At 41.0% G+C, this 24,149-nt stretch overlaps 2 protein-coding genes across 2 annotated transcripts in view; one reads left to right on the forward strand and one right to left on the reverse strand.

The window, feature by feature from the left end:
- The window catches only part of LOC106605062 (serine/threonine-protein kinase 32C), a 104,140-nt gene extending 96,513 nt beyond the window's left edge, over positions 1 to 7,627 (forward strand). The window contains exons 10-12 of the mRNA XM_014200324.2: positions 365 to 493; positions 1,331 to 1,398; positions 4,182 to 7,627. Of these exons, the coding sequence (XP_014055799.1) occupies positions 365 to 493; positions 1,331 to 1,398; positions 4,182 to 4,371 (387 nt within the window). The 3' untranslated portion in view covers positions 4,372 to 7,627. The remainder of the gene's footprint in view (positions 1 to 364; positions 494 to 1,330; positions 1,399 to 4,181) is intronic.
- Positions 7,628 to 8,004: 377 nt separating this feature from the next.
- On the reverse strand, positions 8,005 to 23,557 carry LOC106605068 (placenta-specific protein 9). The gene is made up of 4 exons (XM_014200338.2): positions 23,372 to 23,557; positions 23,211 to 23,289; positions 11,736 to 11,827; positions 8,005 to 8,416 (listed from the first exon to the last, which is right to left on the reverse strand). The coding sequence occupies exons 2-4, from the start codon at positions 23,272 to 23,274 to the stop codon at positions 8,261 to 8,263; spliced, it is 312 nt and encodes a 103-aa protein (XP_014055813.1). The 5' UTR covers positions 23,275 to 23,289; positions 23,372 to 23,557; the 3' UTR covers positions 8,005 to 8,260.
- Positions 23,558 to 24,149: the final 592 nt, after the last annotated feature.

The raw sequence follows: 24,149 nt of genomic DNA on the forward strand, positions 1-24,149 counted from the left end.
TTTTAGGCTGTTCGGCCATGAAAACCCATTTCAAGGATACACCTGAGCTCATAGCAAAGGGTCTGAATACTTTATTTATTTTATAAAAACCTGTTTTCGCTTCATGGGGTATTATGTGTAGATTGAGTTTTTTTTATGTAATACATTTTTGAATTAGGCTGTAACATAACAAAATGTGGAAAAAGGGAAGGGATCTGAATACTTTCCGAATGTACCGTATTTGTCATATGCACAAATACAGTACACAGTACAATGACATGCTTACTTGCAGGTACACCTGTTTGTGTGTGTGCTTGCGTTCGTCCGTGCGTGTGTGCCTGTATTATAGTCATTCATTAGTGTACTGTGTGACTTGGTTCCACAGAAGGGCCGTCTGCATTGCGACCCCACCTTTGAGCTGGAGGAGATGATACTAGAATCTCGTCCCCTCCACAAGAAGAAGAAAAGACTGGCCAAGAACAGGTCACGGGAAGCCAGCAAGGATTCCCAGTCGGTGAGTGTCACATCACCCAGTCCCTACTGACTGTGCCTGGGTCATGTTCATTAGGCACCAAACTGAAGAAAACGGACTGAAACTTGGAGGGACTACCTGAACTTGTCCAATTAGAAACGTTTATTTTTGTTTTCCGTTGCGAAATGTTTTGCTACGGCATGCCCTAAAGAATTCAACCCTTGTAAATAGTGCTTTAACCTGAGGTATTGGACAGTTTGGCAGGTCTTGGTTTACTCAGAGTGCAGGGTGCCTTCTGTAGCCTTCTGTTCCCCAGTTGTTATTTTTGTCCCTTCATTTCATGAATGTCATCAATCTCTTTGTCTTGAAGACCGGTTATTTGCTTGCGTGATTACAGTATTTTAAGAAACCCACTTTATTATCTGTGATTGCGGCCACAATTTACCATGGATTTTAGACAATCCATATTTATGAGCTGTGCCAGGTTTTCATCCGCCAAACTTGTCATTACGAGCTCCACATTATTATTGTCGACTTTCAGTGTTATCGAAAGTGATCTCTGGGCGCTGTAAATGCATGTATCTTCTAACAATGGGTTATTACCTAGATTATTAAATTATGAAGCATTCAGTGGTGTTGTGATGCCCCCAAGTGCTTTTGGAAATATGAACTTCTATTTTTGTCCCGTGCCAAACGTCTAATTTGAGGGAAAGAACACAAACAAATTACCAGGCATAATTTAAAGAAGGGAAGAAGGGGGTGTTTGTAATCTTTCAGGTCTCGCTGGTGATTGTTTGAGGTGAAATTGATCTCCTCGTCCGCCGTTGTCGCCCTGTGTGTGTGATGATAATTGCTGTTCCCTTTCCTTACTGCCCTCAGGAAAACGACTACCTACAGGAGTGCCTTGAAGTGGTGCAGTCTGAGTTCATGATCTTCAACCGCGAGAAGTAAGACCACAAACCAAACACTTCGCCTGGGAGACCAATCAAAATACATCCATGTTAAACCATTTAGGGAAATTGTATTTAAAGTGGCATGCATAAGGCTGACATAACACCTACATAAGGACTAGGCAACCTGACATACACATGAATAGATATTTATGAATATCCCAAACATTGTTAGGTCTATAATATACTAAGACGATATAAACACGGACCCAATTACTGAATCTGGGAGACCAATAAAAAAACACATTGTTACATCAGTCTTAGCTCTATTTATACCATGGTATTGTTTAATACTCATTCCTGATTGGCTTGAAGGGCATTCTAGAGTGTGCATTATTTCCCTATAACGCACAGTATATCAGCACGGTAGAAGTTAATGGCTATAATTCATTCTTCCATGTTCTGTGTTTGAGCTGCATTTGAAAGCAGAAGTCGAATTGAAAACTTTATTGGCATTGTTGAATTCAATTTTCAGAAATCAAGTTAGGACCAGTGTTTTGGTAAACTAAACTAGCAAGTCTGTTTGTTTGGTTACCAAGGCAACTGATGTAGCTATCTATATACTGTAGTCAACTTGCTAGCTAATTCAGTGGGTGTTGAACACATTTCTACCGGCAAATGTACACGTTTCTAGTGGCAAATGTGTTAAATTATAGCCATGGTATAAAAGGGGTAATCAACTCGGCGCTCTGGAACGTAATGCAATTTCTTGGAAGTTTAGTTCCTCTCGGCTGTTGTGTCGCAACGTGGAACGTCGTTCATTCTTTTCGAGAGCGCACAGCCCCTTGTTGATTATCCCTTACATATGACATAAGCACTAAAATGATATAATGATTATTTACATGGTCATTTCTCCATGTAATCTATCATTTGCAGAACGATATGCAATATGTGGTCATCATATGAATCAACATTATAATAGAGGTTTCTGCAGTCATCATTTTAAGTTTATGGTGAACAGCTGTTTATGTGCTTGTGTACATCCTCCCTGTTCAATGTTGCTTCCAGTGACATTGACATCACTCTGCAATTCATATAGAAATGCTCTGTACATTACCTCGACTTAATGATGGCATTACAAAAATATATAGCGGTTTTATGACCCTATATTGTTGCCCTAATGCTGTGTTTATATTAAGAGAGGAGTGGTGGTGATAGTTCATATTTCATGTAATGAAAAAATGAGTACCTCATTTATTATTTACCTGTCTGAGATTGCAGCATCATTTGGAATTCTTCCTACAAGGCAAATTTAGTTTTCTTATTGCTGGAATTAATGGAGCTTGAGTTCTATTTTTACTACTTGGGCATAATCTCTAGACAGATAGTATATCACAGTCCTTAGACTCCCACTATGTATTCTGATCACACATTTTTTTTCCCTCTCCTATCCCGTGTGTGGCGTGCACATGTATGTACACTACCGTTCAAAAGTTTGGGGTCACTTAGAAATGTCCTTGTTTTTGAAAGATTTTTTTTTGTTTTTATGTCCATTAAAATAACATCAAATTGATCAGAAATACAGTGTAGACATTGTTAATGTTGTAAATGACTATTGTAGCTGGAAACGGCTGATTTTTAATGGAATATCTACGTAGGCGTATAGAGGCCCATTATCAGCAACCATCACTCCTGTGTTCCAATGGCACGTTGTGTTAGCTAATCCAAGTTTATTATTTTAAAAGGCTAATTGATCATTAGAAAACCGTTTTGCAATTATGTTAGCACAGCTGAAAACTGTTGTTCCTGATTAAAGAAGCAATAAAACTGGCCTTCTTTAGACTAGTTGAGTATCTGGAGCGTCAGCATTTGTCGGTTCGATTACAGGCTCAAAATGGCCAGAAACAAAGAACTCTCTTCTGAAACTCGTCACTCTATTCTTGTTCTGAGAAATAAAGGCTATTCCATGCGAGAAATTGCCAAGAAACTGAAGATCTCGTACAACGCTGTGTACTACTCCCTTCACAGAACAGCACAAACTGGCCCTAACCAGAATAGAAAGAGGAGTGGGAGGCCCCGGTGCACAACTGAGCAAGAGGACAAGTACATTAGAGTCTCTAGTTTGAGAAACAGATGCCTCACAAGTCCTCAACTGGCAGCTTCATTAAATAGTACCCGCAAAACACCAGTCTCAACTTCAACAGTGAAGAGGCGACTCCGGGATGCTTGCCTTCTAGGCAGAGTTGCAAAGAAAAAGCCCTATCTCAGACTGGCCAATAAAAATAAAAGATTAAGATGGGCAAAAGAACGCAGACACTGGACAGGGGAGCTCTGCCTAGAAGGCCAGCATCCCGGAATCGCCTCTTCACTGTTGACGTTGGGACTAGTGGTTTGCTGTGCTAACATAATTGCAAAAGGGTTTTCTAATGATCAAATAGCCATTTAAAATGATAAACTTGGATTAGCTAACAGAACGTGCCATTGGAACACAGGAGTGATGGTTGCTGATAATGGGCCTATATAGATATTTCATAAAAAATGTGCCATTTCCAGCTACAATAGTCATTTACAACATTAACAATGTATTTCTGTATTTCTGATCAATTTGATGTGCTTTTCTTTCAAAAACATGGACATTTCTAAGCGAACCTTGACTTTTGAACGGTAGTGTATGTACGACCCCAACACTTTTTTTGGTTACTACATGATTCCATGTGTGTCATTTCATAGTTGTGATGTCTTCACTGTTATTCTACAATGTAGAAAATAGTAAGAATAAAGAAAAACCCTGGAATGAGTAGCTGTGTCCAAACTGTTGACTGGTTCTGTATGTTTCTCAGGTTGAAAAAGAGGCAGGAGGAGGGTGCAGAGGGAGGGGAGTCTGAAGGAGCTGCCGAGGGGGGGGATGATGGGGATGGAGACGGATCCGGCGAGGCTGAGGGAGGCACAGAGGATGAGGATCCCGAACCCGAGTCCTCCTCCAAACTGAGCATGTGCGGCTCGGTCTGCTCCTCTCCTGGCAGCTGCTAGCACCACACCACCACCTGGTGGTCACTCAGGCTGCTGTGTGTGTGTGTGTGTGTGTGTGTGTGTGTGTGTGTGTGTGTGTGTGTGTGTGTGTGTGTGTGTGTGTGTGTGTGTGTGTGTGGAACCATGCCTATAGATACTCTAACCTCTCCAATGTAGCCATGATGACTGGAGGAACTGGAACGCACAGCAGGACAACAACGCACAGCAGGACACAAAATGGCTCTCCTATTTCTTCTTCTGTAGCATCCACCGTTAAGGCATGAATGAAACTGCAGGGTTACAGAGCGGTCCCGCCCTCCGCGCCCTAGAATAAGCTCTAACTAATTTCTATGCAACGTACAGTATAGCATGAAAGTAAGGTATCACTACGAGAGGGGATAACACGCAGCAGAAGCCACACGATATATGAGCATGACAACATACAGAGAAATAGGAGCAAGGCTTAAGAGTTTTGAAAGAAATATTTGTATTTTTTTGCGTTCCCGCTCTTTTAGCCTCGAGTAGATGCAGCTACCTCTGCAAACTCACATACTGAATTATTCAACGGCGTTAGACACTCTTAGTTTTCTTTGCCTGTGTAGCTCGTGCAATCCCTCTCCTCTCTGTGTACTCCTCCTATTCTGAACGACTATTACTGTTGTCCGGTTACCTTCTCCAAATGCCTTTCATTTCAATTATAGTATATATTTGTTCAAGTATCACAATGCCAATATACAGTGCAGTGCACATAGACATAGAATAACTATTATATTACTATGTTCTATGTAATTCTATTCCTGAGGTAGTGCAGTGGATAGAAACTTTTAGAGGAGGGTAAATGTTGTTTCCAGTCACAGTAAGTGAGTCTTCTAATAGATACATACATTACAGTATGGGCCATTCGGGACAAGGAGGTTTTGCAATTTCAAATAAATCACTAGTTCAATCCGATAACGTAGAACCATTTTGAAGTGGTGTTGATTGTTAATCAATAGCCATTCATTACACGTTAATTGTGACTATATTATGCATCAGCATGCTGGTTTGATTTTTACTACGGTGATTTACGCTCCTCCAACGAAACCTTTTTTCCAGACATTGTTCGTTTTTTCAAATGCCCTGTCAGTTAGAGGGACTTAGTACATCTGTGGTGTAAATGGAAGGTTTCCCTCACGGTCGATCTCTGTGACTGTTGCCAAGACGCTGTTCTATTATCCCACGGCTCCACTGGGGGTTACATGCTCGTACTGCTTGAGTTCTTATACGTTAAACATAAACATTGTCGCTACCAGGGGATCAGACCATAGAAGAAGAATCATATTGAGCGTACCCCGTAAAGGTTTAGTTAAATTGACGTGGTATGGGAGGCTTTGCCTGTTCTAGTCTTTCTTTGTCCATGGATCAGACATGATCAGCTTCTATTGAATAGCTACAGAAGAATCTCGTAGTTGAACATAATCCCTTATTAGACTAAGATGACCGTGACATTTTAACAATCGTCTTTCATTTGATTGTCTCGATCACTCCTGTATGAAAAATGATCCCGGGGCAGTATTATTAGTTGTGGTACATTTTAAGGTGGTGCCATTACTCTCAGCCTGGACATCTGGGAACATGTAGCATTGTCCACCTTAAAACCCTAAGGCCTAACAAAGTAAGGTGTAAATAGCCTAACCTCGCTCCACAGTTTTATGTGGGACTGCTTACTAAACGTACATGTTACTAAATTAAGAGTAGTATGAAGCCAAACATTCATACACTGTTGTACTCATTTTATTTCCAAGTGTGCAGGCACAACTTGTAGGCAGATATGCCAAAGCTTTTCTACCATTTGCATTGCCATTTCTAAGAACTTTGTGTGTGAATGTGTTTCCTCTCTGTAGCGCATATAACCACTGTTCCTTCTGTGAAAATACTATCATTTGTATACGAACATTTATTGTGATTATATATAAAGGAATGTTTTTGGGGAGAAATAAAATATTATTCAATTATATGGGGGGGAAATCTGATTTCCTATGAAAATAAGCGCATTAGTTACGCCCATAGCGTCTCGAACCCTGCATTTTTGCATGCACCTCTATTTACAGTTTAAAGCAGATTTTGTAGGAGAGCCAAACGCTAGGGTTTGTGGGTGGCTTACAGTATGTGCACATGCAAGCTTCAGGCAGTAGAATACCTTGATGTTCACCTGTGTTCTGATGATTGACAGAGGAGAGGCCTCATATAATCAGTGTAGCCCTGTCCTGCTTGCCTGTCTATGTGATGTCTAGGTTTGCTTAAAAAAAAAAAAAAAAGATTTCAAGTCCTACGACTGTACAAATAATTTATTCCCATTGTTATATGGATGCCATGATATTTTAGACTGTATGCAGTGACTTTTGGCATCCCGTAGATTGTTTTAAGAATATGTTCCAAGTGCACAGGCTTTTCTTTAAGTGGATGATTTAATAAGTCAGTATCTATGCCCTCCTATGCTCCAATGTGGGTAAGTTTAGGTTTTCTGTGCTTTGTTATGTATATGGGAAAGGGATAAGGCCGAGGGTTTGGGGCATTGTGTGAGTCTGCCCGTAGCTATGTGAAAAGTCTTAAATACTGCTCTTCGACATGTCTTTACATTGTCCTCACTACTGACGACTAGATGAAAAAGCTTGACTGGATGTTCAGTCTCCAGTGCTAGAAATGGCCATGCGATTGTGTTGATTGTTTGTAATGAATAGTCATCGATTTTAATGGAAACCCTGCTCGGTCGTTTTATTTCTAAGTTCAACAATATTGTAGCCCGATGTCATTCCCTTGATTATCATTTAAAATGCACCTCCATTCCTGGTCGGATGTTGCTTGCCTAACCCCCAAAAATCTTTCATATGTTTGGACCATTGTGTTTACATGCTAGTTTATTGGATAATATTGTTGTAAGTATATTTACCTGGGTGTTTCAAACAGCGTTGTGATAGAACGAGTGACCAATCACCACAGTACTTTTCCCATCAACTGGATAAGGATTAAAGCTCTCACAGATAATAGTACTGTCTTATCTTTGTAGCAACATTTAGTAATGTAGTGTCCATTTTTGAGAAAACAAAATCTATGACCACTCTCCTCTTTGTTTCGATTTTGAACATGTTCTGTAGGATTTTTATGGGGACTAAATAAATACACTTGCAACTAGCCTGGGTCTCAGTGGAAGCCTTGTACTGTACCTATTCAAACTGCTCTGTGTATTGAAACATGTTGCTTTAACTGCTTTGATAAATAAATTCCTTCCAGTACTCTCTATTGGTTTTCATCATTCATCCACATTGAGATTATTAGTTGCCCTTAACCACTGATACAAGGTTGGGTATTATTTCAAGCCTCCCTAATGGTTTAGGATAGGGGTTGTGTAACCTGATTCCTGATCTGTGGTAAAGGGCACGGCCTACCTTGTGGCTCGGTGCTGCATGTGTAGCTCTCAACTGGCACCAGGGGGTGGAACAGAGGCATGGGACGAGAAAGGGACACAATCCCACATAGAACAGAATGCATTACTAGACAAAACCAAAGTATCAATTGTTTAGAACTGTAACCATCCTGAGAGGCTGAGACGGTTACCCTTGTGTGTTGTGTAGGGATTCAGGTTTAGTCTAAGAAGGAAGAAAGGATGAGAGTGTCTGAGGATTAGAGGAGTGTATTATGCAGACAAGTAAGCTTTAGTGTCGGGATCTATCAACTGTTGCACAGAATACATACTAAGCCTGTGTTTACTCTTTAAAGGGCTTGTTTTATACAGTTTGTGTACACTTCCAACTCCAGAAAAACAAAGATTGTACATTAAAGTGTCTTTCATTGTCTGTCCTTGCCAGGTGCACCCTCATCAGGGCAGAGTGAAGTAGCATAGCCACCCAACAGAGATCTCTGCTCTCCTCTCTCAGGAGTCGCCACCTTCTCCCAGTCCCTGGCCGTCCAGGATGTCCACCACAGGTTTTCCAGCAGTTTCCAGCAGGGGGCTCCACTCAGGGGCCTCTATGGCATCCAGTAGCACAGCCAGCTCAGCCTCTAGCTTCTGGACTGTGTCCTCTACACGCTGCAGGGGACATATAGGGGACAGACAGGGTCATTATCAGCCCAACTCACATTGATTTCTAGGTCCTACCCCTTGAACCTAGACCCATCTGAGTGCAGATCTGAAAGAATTGGACAGTAAGCAATATGGCAAAAATGTAATGTAGCCTATCAAGGTGACGGATGTTGCTTGCCTACCCCCCCCGCCCCAAAAAAGGGATAAACATAAGGGATAAACATATAAAAGGGATAAACATAAGGGATAAACATATAAAAGGGATAAACATAAGGGATAAACATATAAAAGGGATAAACATAAGGGATAAACATATAAAAGGGATAAACATAAGGGATAAACATATAAAAGGGATAAACATAAGGGATAAACATATAAAAGGGATAAACATAAGGGATAAACATATAAAAGGGATAAACATAAGGGATAAACATATAAAAGGGATAAACATAAGGGATAAACATATAAAAGGGATAAACATAAGGGATAAACACTGACGTTCTATACATTGCCTTGTAAATAATGGACGACGCAGAGGTAATTTTTCCAAGGTAATGTACAGAATGGAGGCGTTTATCCCGCTTATACCACCATTGGCAAAGAAAATAATATGAAAGCGCACATTCACCAGCAGAAAATATAATTTTTCGCCTTTTATTTTAGTTTTTATAAGCAAATTCCTACTTTCTCATCTTCTGGTTGCTAGAGATGCGACACAGTCGTTTGTTCCATTAGTTCGATATTTACAGACCAAGAGTGTGCAAAGCTGTCATCAAGGCAAAGGGTGGCTACTTTGAAGAATTTTGATTTGGTTACTACATGATTCCATATGTAATATTTCATCGTTTTGATGTTTTAACTATTATTCTACAATGTAGAAAATAGTAAAAATAAAGAAAAACCCTGGAATGATTTTAGGTGTGTCCAAACTTTTGACTGGTAGTGTAGGTTCTCCTCAGATACACTCAATACTCATTCAACAGCAATACTCCCTAGGCGGTGTGAACCAATCATTTTTTGGTAACTGAGTGATTTCCACTGCTGAGTGGTTTGGATGGACATTGTTAGTACAAAAACCTTTTCCTTTAAAGGAAATAGTGCAGATTATTTTAGTGTCACCATAAAAAAAAAATGATACAAGGTAGTAATGTTACAAACCACTGGGAAATCTCCCAAATTCCTTGGATGATTGAATGTCTGCCCTGGAAATGGGAAATGTGAAACTATTTCTAAATAAGGCTAGATTTATTTGTGTGTGAGATACAAAGAAAGATAGGTCACATTTGAAGCAAAGTATATATGTCATGGTTTATTGAAGCCTACATAAATGCTTAACAAATAATTTATAAGAATTAGAATATCATTATAAAGTGTAGCCACAAAAGTCTACATTTTTGGAAAAGCACCATGGTATATCCCTCTCAAATAGTATGACATTTGGTTCTGATTTAAATTTGGCAGTGGATTTAGAAGTGGATCTAAAAAAATCTTCACTTGAAATTGATTGTTCAACTCCCTCAGCCCTCCTGCAGCAATGTACATACTTTGTATCCTTTTGGGTTGCTGAAGTTCAGTGTTGTGGCACTAACTTTGCCCACTCAGAGGGCTGTAAGAAAACTCAAAATAAGTCACCAAAGATATGGGATAAAAGGCAGGAATTCAGTTGGTGAGGGATGAATATTGCACCATTCCTGTTAGTAGAGACCTTGGAAGAGTAGGAATATGTAAATAAATTGCTCTGCCAGGCAGTTGATAGGTCATTAAAAAGTACGCTGGACTAAGAATAGGGTACAAACATTTTTTTATAACGAATACTTATTTTGGTGAAAAATATGATTGAATTGTTGACAACAAATGGGTTAAAGCACATTTCATTCCCATGGGGTCAATTAATCAATATTCAGATGAAAGGTCGCCTATAAAATAATGCCTATAATAGTAATTAAAAACTGCTCTTTGTCATTCATTATCTCAAAATGTAGTCTGAACATGTGGAAACATGATGGAAGAACCTGGATCAGGGATGGGCGACTTTGATGGGGGTGAGGGCACAGTGGCTAGCGAGTCTGCGTACCCACATCTATGCCATTGGGCAAAGAGAAAATGTTGCAGTTTTAAAGCAAGTTCGATGCAATTCTTTTGCCATGGGGCGGAGTGAAAATTTTGCGATTTCATAACTAATTTCATGCAATTCTACTCCTTTAAAATGTGCAGTTTTAGCGCTAATTCACATTCGTTCTAAACATTTTTCCATAAGGTGGAGAGAAATGTTTGCAGTTGTTAAGCCAATTTCCTGCAATTCTACACATTTTGCCATTGGGCATAGAAAACATTTTGCCATTTTAAAGCAAGTTTGATACAATTCTACACATTTTGCCATGTGGCAGAGGGAAGATTTTGCAATTTTATAACTCATTTCATGCAATTCTACTCATTTAAAATTTTATTTCCATTAATTCTAAACATTTTGCCATAAAGCGGAGAGAAATATTTGCAGTTAAGCAAATTTCCTGCAATTCTACACATTTGCCCTGACTAATATGATATCTGAGTGAGAGTGACTTACAAAATCAATGGGGGGTCCCCGGGTCCATAATTCGACCATGATTACCACACGTTTGGATAGCTGGCTAGACGAATTTACCAATCTGAAAATGTTTAGCATGGACTAATTCAGTGACTGTCAGTGACTGACATAACAAGAGAGAAACTGCTGACGCACAACCACATTTCAAAATGCATTGTGTATTCTACTATTCTAACTCAACATTAAGTTGAGACCCTGACTGAGTTCCTAATTTTAATAGAATTTTGGGGGGAAATTGATCTGTGGGCCTACAAAACGGGGGCCTTGGGCCACTAGTTGGCCATCCCTGACCTAGATCATTTCAAATTCAAGAAAATCATATTATGTAATTGAATATTCATATTTGGACACAACATTATCATAATATGTTCAAATTTGAAATCAGTCCTTGTTTACCAATGCTTTCCCATGAAAGCCATTGAAGCAGACCTAAAGTAATCTATGTTCTATTTTTGAGATGAGTAAAGATTCCATGCAAATTGCCATTCTAATGTGACTTCTCAACCACCTGGTAAAGCTCTGTAATTTACTAATTAAACATAAAGTTGAAAAAATATATTTCTAGTTCTTATTTGAGTTATTAGAAATAGGAATGTAAGGTCAAATCCTTTTTTCATGTTTTTCAAGAAGAGACAGTTTAAAGGGATAAAGGGTTTATGAAGGCTTTATAACTCCATCATATTATTTTGTTATAGTGTGACAGAAAGAGACTGTGAAAAGCATTGCGTCTTACTCTACCTTCTCCACTACATCCAGTCTGTCATGAAGAGTACTGTGGTCCTGACAGGCACTCGACCGGACAGCTCTGGGTTGGAGCTCAGACTCAGGTCCTGATCGAAAACATAAAGCAGACGGCATCATTTTCCATACAATACAACATTATTTCTAACAGTATTTCTGATATTGTCTTTACATTACAACACCTTAGTATCCTACATAGAGCCTAGACTATAGGATACATTGTAGTATGTATGGACCCCAATACCCAGCACAGCAAAATTCTCAAATACTCCCTCGGCCTGAGAATACACAGTGTATTTTTGTCTACTATCTCTATCCACAGCTTGAGTTCCATTATAAATCTTCATCCAGCTAATCTCTAAAGGTCACCAAAACAAGTCTTTCTTGTCTCCTCTCTTGCTCCTTCCTCTCTCTCTCCCTCTGACTGGTTCACAGCCCGTTCCAAGTGTTTTCTATTACCTCTACATCTCTGCTCTGCAGGCAGCCTGCAGCCCAGCCATCCAGTTCACCACAACCTCTGACCACATGCCATTCTGTTGACATCACACTGCCACAAACTGAGTTGGGATCAGTTCACCCTCACTCTCACCAGTACGTAACCCAGTTTGTTTAGAAGAGATGCCGCTGATCCAGGGTTAGCATTAAGGAGCAGCGTCACTGCCTGTGTTTTACCTGTACACCTTTAGGCTTAGTAGTCTACTACTAGAAATGGCATAGCTTTGATGCAACCCTTTGTCTGGAAGGGAAGGCGGTCTCACTTTAAATCAAGCTTGAACCTTTATGGGTTGGGTGTGGTGAAGAAACCTCCATATACATTGTTCCACCAGGTTTTTTCTCTTTGTCATCCAGGTTTCATGGTTCCAATTAACCACCCAGACCCTTTTGAAGAGCCCCCTATTTTCTCTGGGAGCTGAAACTCTGGTCTATGCCGATGAATGTGGCTGGGATGTGCGGTCCATATGTCTGTGAAGACAAGTTTCTTCTTAATAATTAGTGGAGCATAGACCATGCATAATCTCTTGCATGGTGTCCTTTCTATTCTCTTCAGCCACACTTCCTGTTGCATCTGGTTTCCATCACATCACAGAACTGTTTAACATAGGTCTTTAAGCTAGACATTTCTTACTTACTATATATTGTCCCAGGCCCTTGTGCACACTGAAGGGTATTACAAACACAAGACAAAGACATTTACATACAACATACTATATACTGCATACAGAGATACTGGATATAATGACGAGATGCCTATGTCTTCGCTCTAACAATGGGATTCGTAGTCCACTTAGCGGAACGGCAAGCTCTCAAGCTCTCGCCTTTTACTCTCTTTGGATAGGTGGATGCATCTTGTTATTTGAATACTATTTTGAACATTCGATGGTGGGTGTTGACGTCAACCGCCTGTATTCAATGGAAAGTGAGATGCTATGCTAGTCTCATGAATATGCTAGTCTCATGAATAGACCGTCTCCGATATAAAGTGTGTTTTCTCTAAGTTGCCGCGATGTCGCGTGCATCACACTTTTATCAGTACACTCTTAACAGCCTAAGCAGTACGAAACTTCTATTCGATAAAATAAGCCTCATGTACCAAAATAGTAATACATGTTTATCTTGACTAAATTCTGCTTGCCCCCCATACAAACACTGCTCACTTGCTTAATAAATAATGATCTTCTGAACGTGGAGAGATTTTAGGCCGAGTAAACCCTCTCGCTTCGCCTCTTCTTCTCTGATATATAGCAGTCTATTAGGTGTTGAATTTGGCCTCATATTTCTAGTTGTCTATTCCCTGCCTGTCAGAAAATGAACACAAGATAAGGACCATTTATTTTCCCGGCGTCATGACTGTCCTCCAGCGTCCTGTGAATAGCAGCCATTGATTACTGGTTGTGCTGTTTTTATGGAGCTATCCCGCGGTACAATTTCATAAGCTCCATTACAACACCACTGATCATATCTAGGACAAAAGCCAAGGAAACCCAAGGGATGATTGTAAGATAGAGCTCCTCTTTAGATTTCTCTCAATAAACACACCAGGTGTCTCTGCATCAGTACTACAGCATGTACACAGACATAAGCACCCTTCATTTTCAGTAAATTAAACTCATCTGAGTGTATGAGCCAGTTGGCAAACTACAATAGCTAAGGACTTTTTTTTCTTAGGAAGACGTGTCACATGTGAGCATCGATTGATCACATTCTGTGTTTAGCACGTGACACAGCGTGTGCACGCACGCACATTCGGTGCACACACAAACAAAGACGCACACAAACACACACACACAGTGGATGCTGTCTCAGTTGGATAGTTATGTGACGTATGTAACCTAAACATAGTGGTTTGCTGTTGAATGCCAGAATTCCCTGCTCTGCCAGTTTAAACAGCCTGTGCTGCTCCTAGTTTGGTTATCAACATGGAGGGGAACCAAAAGACCCTAAGACTGCAGCTGAAGATTGTCAGGGAAGTGTGTTCTGAGCCAATTGTAATTTTCCAAGGTCGTTCTTTGTGGCACCTGACCATACGACTGAACCAGTGGAGGCTCCTCAGGAGAAGAAAGGGGAGTACTATCTGTGTTGAGAAGCTTGGTGAGTTGGTGACATGATTAGATAGAGATTGAAAAGTGATAGTTGAAAATTGTTTGGGATATTATTCCATTCAAATTAGTTTTCTTCAAATTACAGGAGACAGAGGAGGTAGATTATACATCGTTTTCTTGGTTTTAGAACTTTATTTTTGTGTCCAGCTAATGCAATTTATTTCAATTTGCATTGCTAACTTCAGTAGCAGTAGCTTGCTACTTGCAACTGAAGAAGCGAATAAAACCGAGGGTCGACCTCTGCCTGAAATCAGTTTCATGAAGAAGGATGAAAAGGTGAGGGCGTTCAATACCAATTGGTATACAAAGTATAACAGTAGCTGGTTAACAGGGAGCCTCTCATCAAGCCGCCTGTATTGCTGGCCTTGCCTGCTTTTTGGAAAGTCATCCTTGGGCAAAAGAGGGGTACAGTGACCTGAAGAACATCAATCATTCAGCTAAATACCAAAACAAAATCAGGGAGCATATAAATGCCCACATCAGATTCAAGCTTCTGGAAAAAAGACGCATCGATCATGACGAAGGTCTGCGTATTCAAACTGCGCAACACAACGAGAAAGTAAAAAGAAACAGGGATGTTCTCAAGAGGCTTATCAACACCACTGGGTTTTTAGGCATGCAATAATTGGCTTTTAGAGGACACGATGAGAGGGATAGTTCCGCTAACAAGTGCAACTCCAAGGAGCTAGCAGCGGTAATTTCACATTACCAGGAACTTGAAGCTTTCCACCTTCTCCACTTTGACGGAACCGCAGTGGTGAAGGTGGAAAGCTTCAAGTTCCTCGGCGTACACATCACAAGAGGCGCAACAGTGCCTCTTCAACCTCAGGAGGCTGAAGAAATTTGGCTTGGCCCCTAAAACCCTCACACACTTTTACAGATGCACAATTGAGAGCATCCTGTCGGGTTGTATCACCGCCTAGTACGACAACTGCACCGCCGCAACCACAGGGCTCTCCAGAGGGTGGTGCGGTCTGCTCAATGCATCACTGGGGGCAAACTACCTGGCCTCCAGGACACCTACAGCACCCGATGTCACAGGAAGGCCAAAAAGATCATCAAGGACATCAACCACCCAAGCCACGGCCTGTTCACCCCACTATTATCCAGAAGGCGAGGTCAGTACAGGTGCATCAAAGCTGGGACCGAGAGACTGAAAAACAGCTTCTATCTCAATGCTATCAGACTGTTAAATAGCATCACTAGACGGCTTCCACCCGGTTACACAACCCTGCACCTTAGAGGCTGCTGCCTTATATACATAGACTTGGAATCATTGGCCACTTTAATAATGGAACACTAGTCACTTTAATAATGTTTACATACTGCTTTACTCATCTCATATGCATATACTGTGTTCAATTCTACTGTATTTTAGTCAATGCCACTCCGACATTGCTCAATCTAATATTTACATATTTCTTAATTCCATTATTTTACTTTTAGATGTGTGTATTGTTGTGAATCGTTTTTAGATACTACTGTACTGTTTGATACTACTGCACTGTTGGAGCTAGGAACACAAGCATTTTGCTACACCCGCAATAACATCTGCTAAATATGTTTATGTGACCAATGAAGTTTGATTTGATTTACTTGCTGAACATATGGAACTTTCTACTGTCTACTGTCTTTTTTCTGGGATGTCAAAATCAATTCAATAGCTTCCATCGCATCATCCATTAAAAGTTAGATTAATGAGGCAGCGCATTTTCTTGCACGCGCTCAAGTAGGTTTTCCACTTTCCTCAGGTATTTATTTAGCAAAGATGATAACACATAATCACTCCGGACAGACACAAGCAAAAACTCATGACATAAATGTTCTAGCAGCCTAGGCTTCACCTTAACATTAGAGATCTGACATGCTGAATGGGATGAAAACGAGACAATTGTTCAGTCTGATCAACTGTAGGCTACTAATAAGAGTAGATGCATACAGCCTATGTGCTCTGTCCATCTGGTCAGGGTAACTAATTGGTAATGTTATGTATTTATAGTCCATTTGTGTGTCAGGAGAAAATGTGAATGTGATCAAATTTGCTCGGCCCTGTGAGTTCTATTGTCTATCAGTTGTTGTCTCTGTGTCTGGGTAGAGGAAATCCCCCTCCTAATCTAGTCTAAATATCATTCATATGAACAAGTATAAGGTTGCTGCAGATTGACAGGATTTGTATCTGCTATTTGTATTTCCAGCTAAGTCCCCTCCTGTTCCCTGATTAAGAGGTGATGACCACTCCACTCCACTACCATTGTCAACTTTCTCCTGACATGAACTGAAGCCACGTCTCATGTGCCTGCTCATCCACTGGCACATTGAATGTTTCCCCTCCAAGCACTGTGACCTATCAATGTTCTCTCATTACTGTATGTCGAGTCGATCACATACACAATCACATTATTACACGTCAATGATTTTACTCCTTGCTTGGACTAACTCATTCTTAGCTCTTTTGTCTAACTGTTTTGTGTGTTGTGTTATTGTTTTTTGTCTTCCCAGTCAAATCCTGTCCTGCACTGAAGTCAAGCCTCTGAACACCTCAACTCAGGCCTCATACCCTCATTCAATCACTGCTGTGATCCCTTCCAAACACTGTGTAAGTAGCCCTCTCATTCCTATTCCCTATAATATTGTACTATAAATGTATTTTTTAAATGCTTTAGGTTAAAATAATTACTCTTTCACGATTTTAGAAACACACTTTGACTTCTCTGTGCGTTCCGCGCCTATACCGTGGGTCTCCCACCCTCCTCAATTTTTCAAGTCACCAGCCTCATCTGGCATGAACAGTAGTCCAGGTGCGACAAAACTAGGGCCTGTAGGAACTGCCTTGTTGATAGTGTTGTTAAGAAGGCAGAGCAGCCCTTTACTATGGACAGACTTCTCCCCATCTTAGCTACTGTTGTACCAACATGTTTTGACCATGACAGTTTACAATCCAGTACAAAACCTTTCAGTAGAGAATCGATTCAAAACCTTTCAGTAGAGAATCGATTCATCTGGTTTAGTTGTCTCTATGGGCCAAGCCTGTGGAAGGAAATAAAGCAGTTTAGTCCCTTCAACTTGCTCAGTTTCCAAATACAATGCTTTTAGTTTTTGAAGTATTTAGGACTAACTTATTCCTTGCCACTCATTTTGAAACTAACTGGAGCACTTTGTTAAGTGTTGCAGGGATTTCACTAGCTGTAGTAGCTGACCCGTATAGTGTTGAGTCATCCACATACATAGACACACTGGCTTTACTCAGCCAGTGGCATAAGCCACGATTTACATTTTGTATTACAGGAAAATAGCTTCAAAACTGGAAGATTTGATCTCAGCCTCATGGCAAAATGTATAAAATAGCATGAGATAAGCTATAAAACCATAGAATTGTGAATTAGAATACTAGTCATTTAATAGGATCTCTATGTATAAAACTGCAATTTTTTCTCACTGCCCCATGGCAAAAGTTTTGCAAGGGGCCACAGGAAACTGTGCTATGCCACTGGTGTGTGTGTGTGTGTGTGTGTGTGTGTGTGTGTGTGTGTGTGTGTGTGTGTGTGTGTGTGTGTGTGTGTGTGTGTGTGTGTGTGTGTGTGTGTGTGTGTTGGACAAAGGCAGATGATGACATGCCTGATGAAGTGTACACTCATATGTGTATTATATCACAGCTGCACCAGGAGAAATACTGACCCACACACTCAGAGGAAACAGGCCATATGAAAGGAAAACACAACAGCCCACAAGAGTCTGATCTAACACCCTCCGCCCTGGGAGACAGGTTTGGAAGATGGTGTGTGTGTGTGTGTGTGTGTGTGTGTGTGTGTGTTGGCCTGTCTCTGTGGGGTGTTCATGTTCACATGTGTGTTTGCACTGGCCACAGGAGACAGGGCAAGTTGTGCAGTGGAGTGAATACTGAAGAATACAGCCAGAGCATTAGGTCAGTTTGTACACAACACCAGTGGTCCCACAAACCAGAGCTTGCCTAATACAGACCCGCCCATGGAAAAGAGACTAACAAGCTGTTAGTCAGATCTCCAGAGTATTTCCTGAATCAATATTGGGTTGGCAGAGAGAGCAAGAACTAGTGTGTGGTTCCATGTGTTGGCCATTCCTTGTGTATGAAGTCACACTCAAGCCCAATCATCTCTGGTTTCTCATAAGTCCTCAAAGAGTAGGATATGGAGGGGGGGCTAAAATGTTTACGATTTTCATTGAGCAGTAAACAAGATTGGAATGATAGACAAACATTAGACATATAAGGATAAAATAGAAGATTTTTGTAAAAAATGCAATACTGATGAGGACTACATGGAGAAAGGTCAATGCTGCATTAAACATAAGAAAACAGATGTTTTAACCTCACGAGTACAATCTCTCTCTCTCTCTCTTTCTCCATACAGTACCAGTCAAAAGTTTGGACACACCAACCTTTTCCAAATTCGTACTATTTTCTACATTGTAGAATAATAATGAAGACATCACAACTATGAAATAGCACATATGGAATCTTGTAGTAACCAAAAAAGTGTTAAACACCTCAATTACATCGACTAAGGAAGACCTCAATTACCTCGACTAACCGATGTCCATGCACATTGACTCTGTACCAGTATCCCCCTGTGTATAGTCTCGCTATTGTTATTTTACTGCTGCTCTTTAATTACTTGTTACTTTTACTTCTTATTCTTATCCATATTTTGTTTTTAACTGCATTGTTGGTTAGGGGCTCGTAAGTAAGCATTTCACTGTAAGGTCTACACTTGTTTTATTCGGCGCATGTGACTAATACAATTTGATTTGAACAAATTAAAATATATTTTATATTTGAGATTCTTCAAAGTAGCCACTCTTTGCCTTGATGCCAGCTTTGCACACTCTTGGCCTTCTCTCAACCAGATTCATGAGGTAGTCACCCGGAATGCATTTAAATTAATAACAGGTGTGTTAATTTGTGGAATTTCTTTCCTTCTTAATGTGTTTGAGCCAATCAGTTGTGTTGTGACAAGGTAGGGGTGATATACAGAAGATAGCCCTATTTGGTAAAAGACCAAGTCCATATTATGGCAAGAACAGCTCAAATAAGCAAAGAGAAATGACAGTCCATCATTGCTTTAAGACATGAATGTCAGTCAATTCAGAAAATGTCAAGAACTTTGAAAGTTTCTTCAAGTGAAAAAAACATTAAGCGCTATGATGAAACTGGCTCTCATGAGGACCTCCACAAGAATGGAAGACCCAGAGTTACCTCTGCTGCAGAGGATAAGTTAAATAGAGTTAACTGCACCTCAGATTGCAGCCCAAATAAATGCGCAACCGAGTTCAAGTAACAGACAAATCTCAACATCAACTGTTCAGAGGAGATTGCGTGAATCAGGCCTTCATGGTCGAATTCCTGCAAAGAAACCACTACTAAAGGACACCAGTAAGAAGAACAGACTTGCTTGGGCCAAGAAACACGCGCATTGCACATTAGACTGTCCTTGTGTCTAATGAGTCCAAATTTGATATTTTTGGTTCCAACCGCTGTGTCTTTGTGAGACGCAGAGGAGGTGAACAGATGATCTCTGCATGTGTTGTTCCCACCATGAAGCATGGAGGAGGAGGTGCCAAACATCAGCCTCGAAACCTTAATGACTTGGAGAAGATCTGCAAAGAGGAGTGGGACAAAATCCCTCCTGAGATGTGTGCAAACCTGGTGGCCAACTACAAGAAATGTCTGACCTCTGTGATTACCAACAAGGGTTTTGCCACCAAGTACTAAGTCATGTTTTGCAGAGGGGTCAAATACTTATTTCCCTCATTAAAATGCAAATCAATTTATAACATTTTTGACATGCGTTTTTCTGGATATTTTGGTTCTGTCTCTCACTGTTCATTAAAATGATAGACTGATCCTTTCTTTGTCAGTGGGCAAACATACAAAATCAGCAGGGGATCAAATACTTTTTTCCCCCACTGTATGTGTTATTTCATAGTTGTGATGAAAAAGAGAAAAAACCCTTGAATGAGTAGGTGTGTCCAAACCTTTGTCTGTTTATATATATACTTTAAATATCTCTATCTATCTATCTATCTATCTATCTATCTATCTATCTATCTATCTATCTATCTATCTATCTATCTATCTATCTATCTATCTATCTATCTATCTATCTATCTATCTATCTATCTATCTATCTATCTATCTATCTATCTATCTATCTATCTATCTATCTATCTATCTATCTATCTATCTATCTATCTATCTATCTATCTATCTATCTCATGCACACACACACACACACAAAAAAAAGTTCTGGGACATTGTAAAGTCCATGGAGAATAAGAACACCTCCTCCCAACTGCCCACTGCACTGAGGATAGGAAACTCTGTCACCACCGATAAGCCCACTATAATTGAGAATTTCAATAAGCATTTTTCTACGGCTGGCCATGCTTTCCACCTAACTACCCCTACTGCATTCAACAGCACTGCACCCCCCACAGCTACTCGCCCAAGCCTCCCCCATTTCTCCTTCTCCCAAATCCATTCAGCTGATGTTCTGAAAGAGCTGCAAAATCTGGACCCCTACAAATCAGCTGGGCTTGACAATCTGGACCCTTTCTTTCTAAAATTATCTGCCGAAATTATTGCAACCCCTATTACTAGCCTGTTCAACCTCTCTTTCGTGTCGTCTGAGATTCCCATAGATTGGAAAGCAGCTGCTGTCATCCCCCTCTTCAAAGGAGGTGACACTCTTGACCAAAATTGCTACAGACCTATATCCATCCTACCCTGCCTTTCTAAGGTCTTCGAAAGCCAAGTCAACAAACAGATTACTGACCATTTCGAATCCCACCGCACCCTCTCCGCTATGCAATCTGGTTTCAGAGCTGGTCATGGGTGCACCTCAGCCACGCTCAAGGTCCTAAACGACATCGTAACCGCCATCAATAAGAAACAATACTGTGCTGCCGTATTCATTGACCTGGCCAAAGCTTTTGACTCTGTTAATCACCACATCCTCATCGGCAGACTCAGTAGCCTTGGTTTCTCAAACGATTGCGTCGCCTGGTTCACCAACTACTTCTCTGACAGAGTTCAGTGTGTCAAATCGGAGGGCCTACTGTCTGGACCTCTGGCAGTCTCTATGGGGGTACCACAGGGTTCAATTCTTGGGCCAACTCTTTTCTCTATATACATAAATGATGTCGCTCTTGCTGCTGGTGAATCTCTGATCCACCTCTACGCAGACGACACCATTCTGTACACTTCTGGCCCTTCTTTGGACACTGTGTTAACAACCCTCCAGACGAGCTTCAATGCCATTCAACTCTCCTTCCGTGGTCTCCAACTGCTCCTAAACACAAGTAAAACTAAATGCATGCTCTTCAACCGATCGCTGCCTGCACCTGCCCGCCTGTCCAGCATCACTTCTCTGGATGGTTCTAACTTAGAATTTGTGGACAACTACAAATACCTAGGTGTCTGGTTAGACTTCCAGACTCACATCAATCATCTCCAATCCAAAGTGAAATCTCGAATTGGCTTCCTATTTCGCAACAAAGCATCCTTCACTCATGCTGCCAAACATACCCTCGTAAAACTGACCATCCTACCAATCCTCGACTTCGGCGATGTCATTTACAAAATAGCTTCCAATACCCTACTCAACAAGCTGGATGCAGTCTATCACAGTGCCATCCGTTTTGTCACCAAAGCCCCGTATTTTACTACCCACTACTGCGACCTGTACGCTCTCGTTGGCTGGCCTTCGCTTCATAATCGTCGCCAAACACATTGGCTCCAGGTCGTCTACAAGACCCTGCTAGGTAAAGTCCCCCCTGATCTCCGCTCACTGGTCACCATAGCAGCACCAACCTGTAGCACGCGCTCCAGCAGGTATATCTCTCTGGTCACCCCTAAAGCCAACTCCTCCTTTGGTCGTCTCTCCTTCCAGTTCTCTGCTGCCAATGACTGGAACGAACTACAAAAATCTCTGAAACTGGAAACACTTATCTCCCTCACTAGCTTTAAGCACCAGCTGTCAGAGCAGCTCACAGATCACTGCACCTGTACATAGCCCATCTATAATTTAGCCCAAACTACTACCTCTTCCCCTACTGTATTTATTTATTTTATTTATTTTGCTCCTTTGCACCATATTATTTATATTTTATCTCTGAACTTTCTTCAAACTACAAATCTACCATTCCAGTGTTTTTCTTGCTATACTTTATATACTTTGCCACCATGGCATTTTTTTTGCCTTTACCTCCCTTATCTCACATCATTTGCTCACATTGTATATAGTCTTATTTTTTTTTTTCTACTGCATCATTGATTGTATGTTGTTTTACTCCATGTGTAACTCTGTGTTTTTTGTATGTTGTCGAACTGCTTTGCTTTATCTTGGCCAGGTCGCAATTGTAAATGAGAACTTGTTCTCAACTTGCCTACCTGGTTAAATAAAGGTGAAATAAAATAAATAAATAAATAAACACACACACACACACACACACGTTCATCCACACAAGCTCATCCAACTGTCACCCACACACACACACATCCTGGAACCTACAGTATATGCTCATTGACAGATCCTGAATGACCAAGATGGATATTCCTTGAAGAATCAGCCTATTTTACATTTACATTTTACAGTGTAAAGATCTCCAATTCATGTAAGGTTAGACATCACAAAGAACTATTCAACTCCACTGCATAGTGAGTACTGTTCATCACTACACTGCTACAAAGTCACTTAGAAATTAGCACTTCTATCAAACAGCAGAATCTAACAGAGTGAACCACACATCTATTTATGGTTTGTTTACACATCTGCTGTGCCCCCTGCCCTTTCCCCTATGACCTCTAACCCCAGCCACACCGAATCACGTATCTTACCTGCAGCTGTGTAGGCAATAAGGAGGAGCAGAAGTCCAAGTGAGATGGTGGCAGGGCGGGTCATGGCGGAGGAGAGGAGCTGGAGGGTAAGAGTAGAGTCTGTAACTGGTGCTTGCAATGTGAGAAATATAGGGAAGAAAGAAAGAGAAAGAAATACTCACAGTGTATTCAGTGCCCAAAAATCTCCTGAACGCTAACCTAGACTGTATGCAATTTTTTCCTTCCTTCCTTCCTTCTCTCTCTCTCCTCCCTCACTCTTTGCCCTGCACTCACTCTCGCGCCCTTGGTTGCGCCCAGTTTCCTAATGAAAACATTAGATGCAGAACAAAAGCCCTCTATCTGGGAGGAGGCTGAGGGGTGAACTGAGGGGTGGGGTTACTTCTAGGGTGGGACTTCTCAGCAACACGGATAACATTTAGCATGAAGGGCATGAAGATAGGGTTGTAATCATTGTGGAACGGTATGGTGTGTAATGACACACTGGGTCAATTCAGCATGAAGAAAACGTATCCTTTATAATCTGCAGGAATGCTTGTAGTTACAGCTGCCTTAATTGATTACTGTCACATGCACGTCACGTGCACGCATGAACGCAGGCACACGCACACTGCGGAGGCTCTTACACAGTGAACATGGTTATCTCCATTAAGCATTAAAGCTTGACTTTCTTTGGCTCCATCAGGGGCTGACTGTCTGGCCTCGTAAGCAGCTCTGAAGAGGAGAACTCAGCAGGGTGGGAAAGAAGTGGAGCAAAAGTGGGGATAGAGAGGGGGGATGGTGGGTTCGACCAGAGACCACTGATATGACGAGAGAGAGAGAGAGAGAGAGAGAGAGAGAGAGAGAGAGAGAGAGAGAGAGAGAGAGAGAGAGAGAGAGAGAGAGAGAGAGAGAGAGAGAGAGAGAGAGAGAGAGAGAGAGGCAGGAAGATGGCTAGTTATG

The sequence above is a fragment of the Salmo salar genome, chromosome ssa01 (genome assembly GCF_905237065.1).
Source record: "Salmo salar chromosome ssa01, Ssal_v3.1, whole genome shotgun sequence".
Lineage (NCBI taxonomy): Eukaryota > Metazoa > Chordata > Actinopteri > Salmoniformes > Salmonidae > Salmo > Salmo salar.

Excerpts from the sequence above, each read along its gene's own strand:
- LOC106605068 (XM_014200338.2), bottom strand. The coding sequence starts at position 23,274 with ATGACCCGCCCTGCCACCATCTCACTTGGACTTCTGCTCCTCCTTATT. Across the intron at positions 11,828-23,210 it reads TATTGCCTACACAGCTGCAG|GACCTGAGTCTGAGCTCCAA; the intron begins GTAAGATACGTG and ends GTTTTCGATCAG. Across the intron at positions 8,417-11,735 it reads GACTGGATGTAGTGGAGAAG|CGTGTAGAGGACACAGTCCA; the intron begins GTAGAGTAAGAC and ends TGTCCCCTGCAG.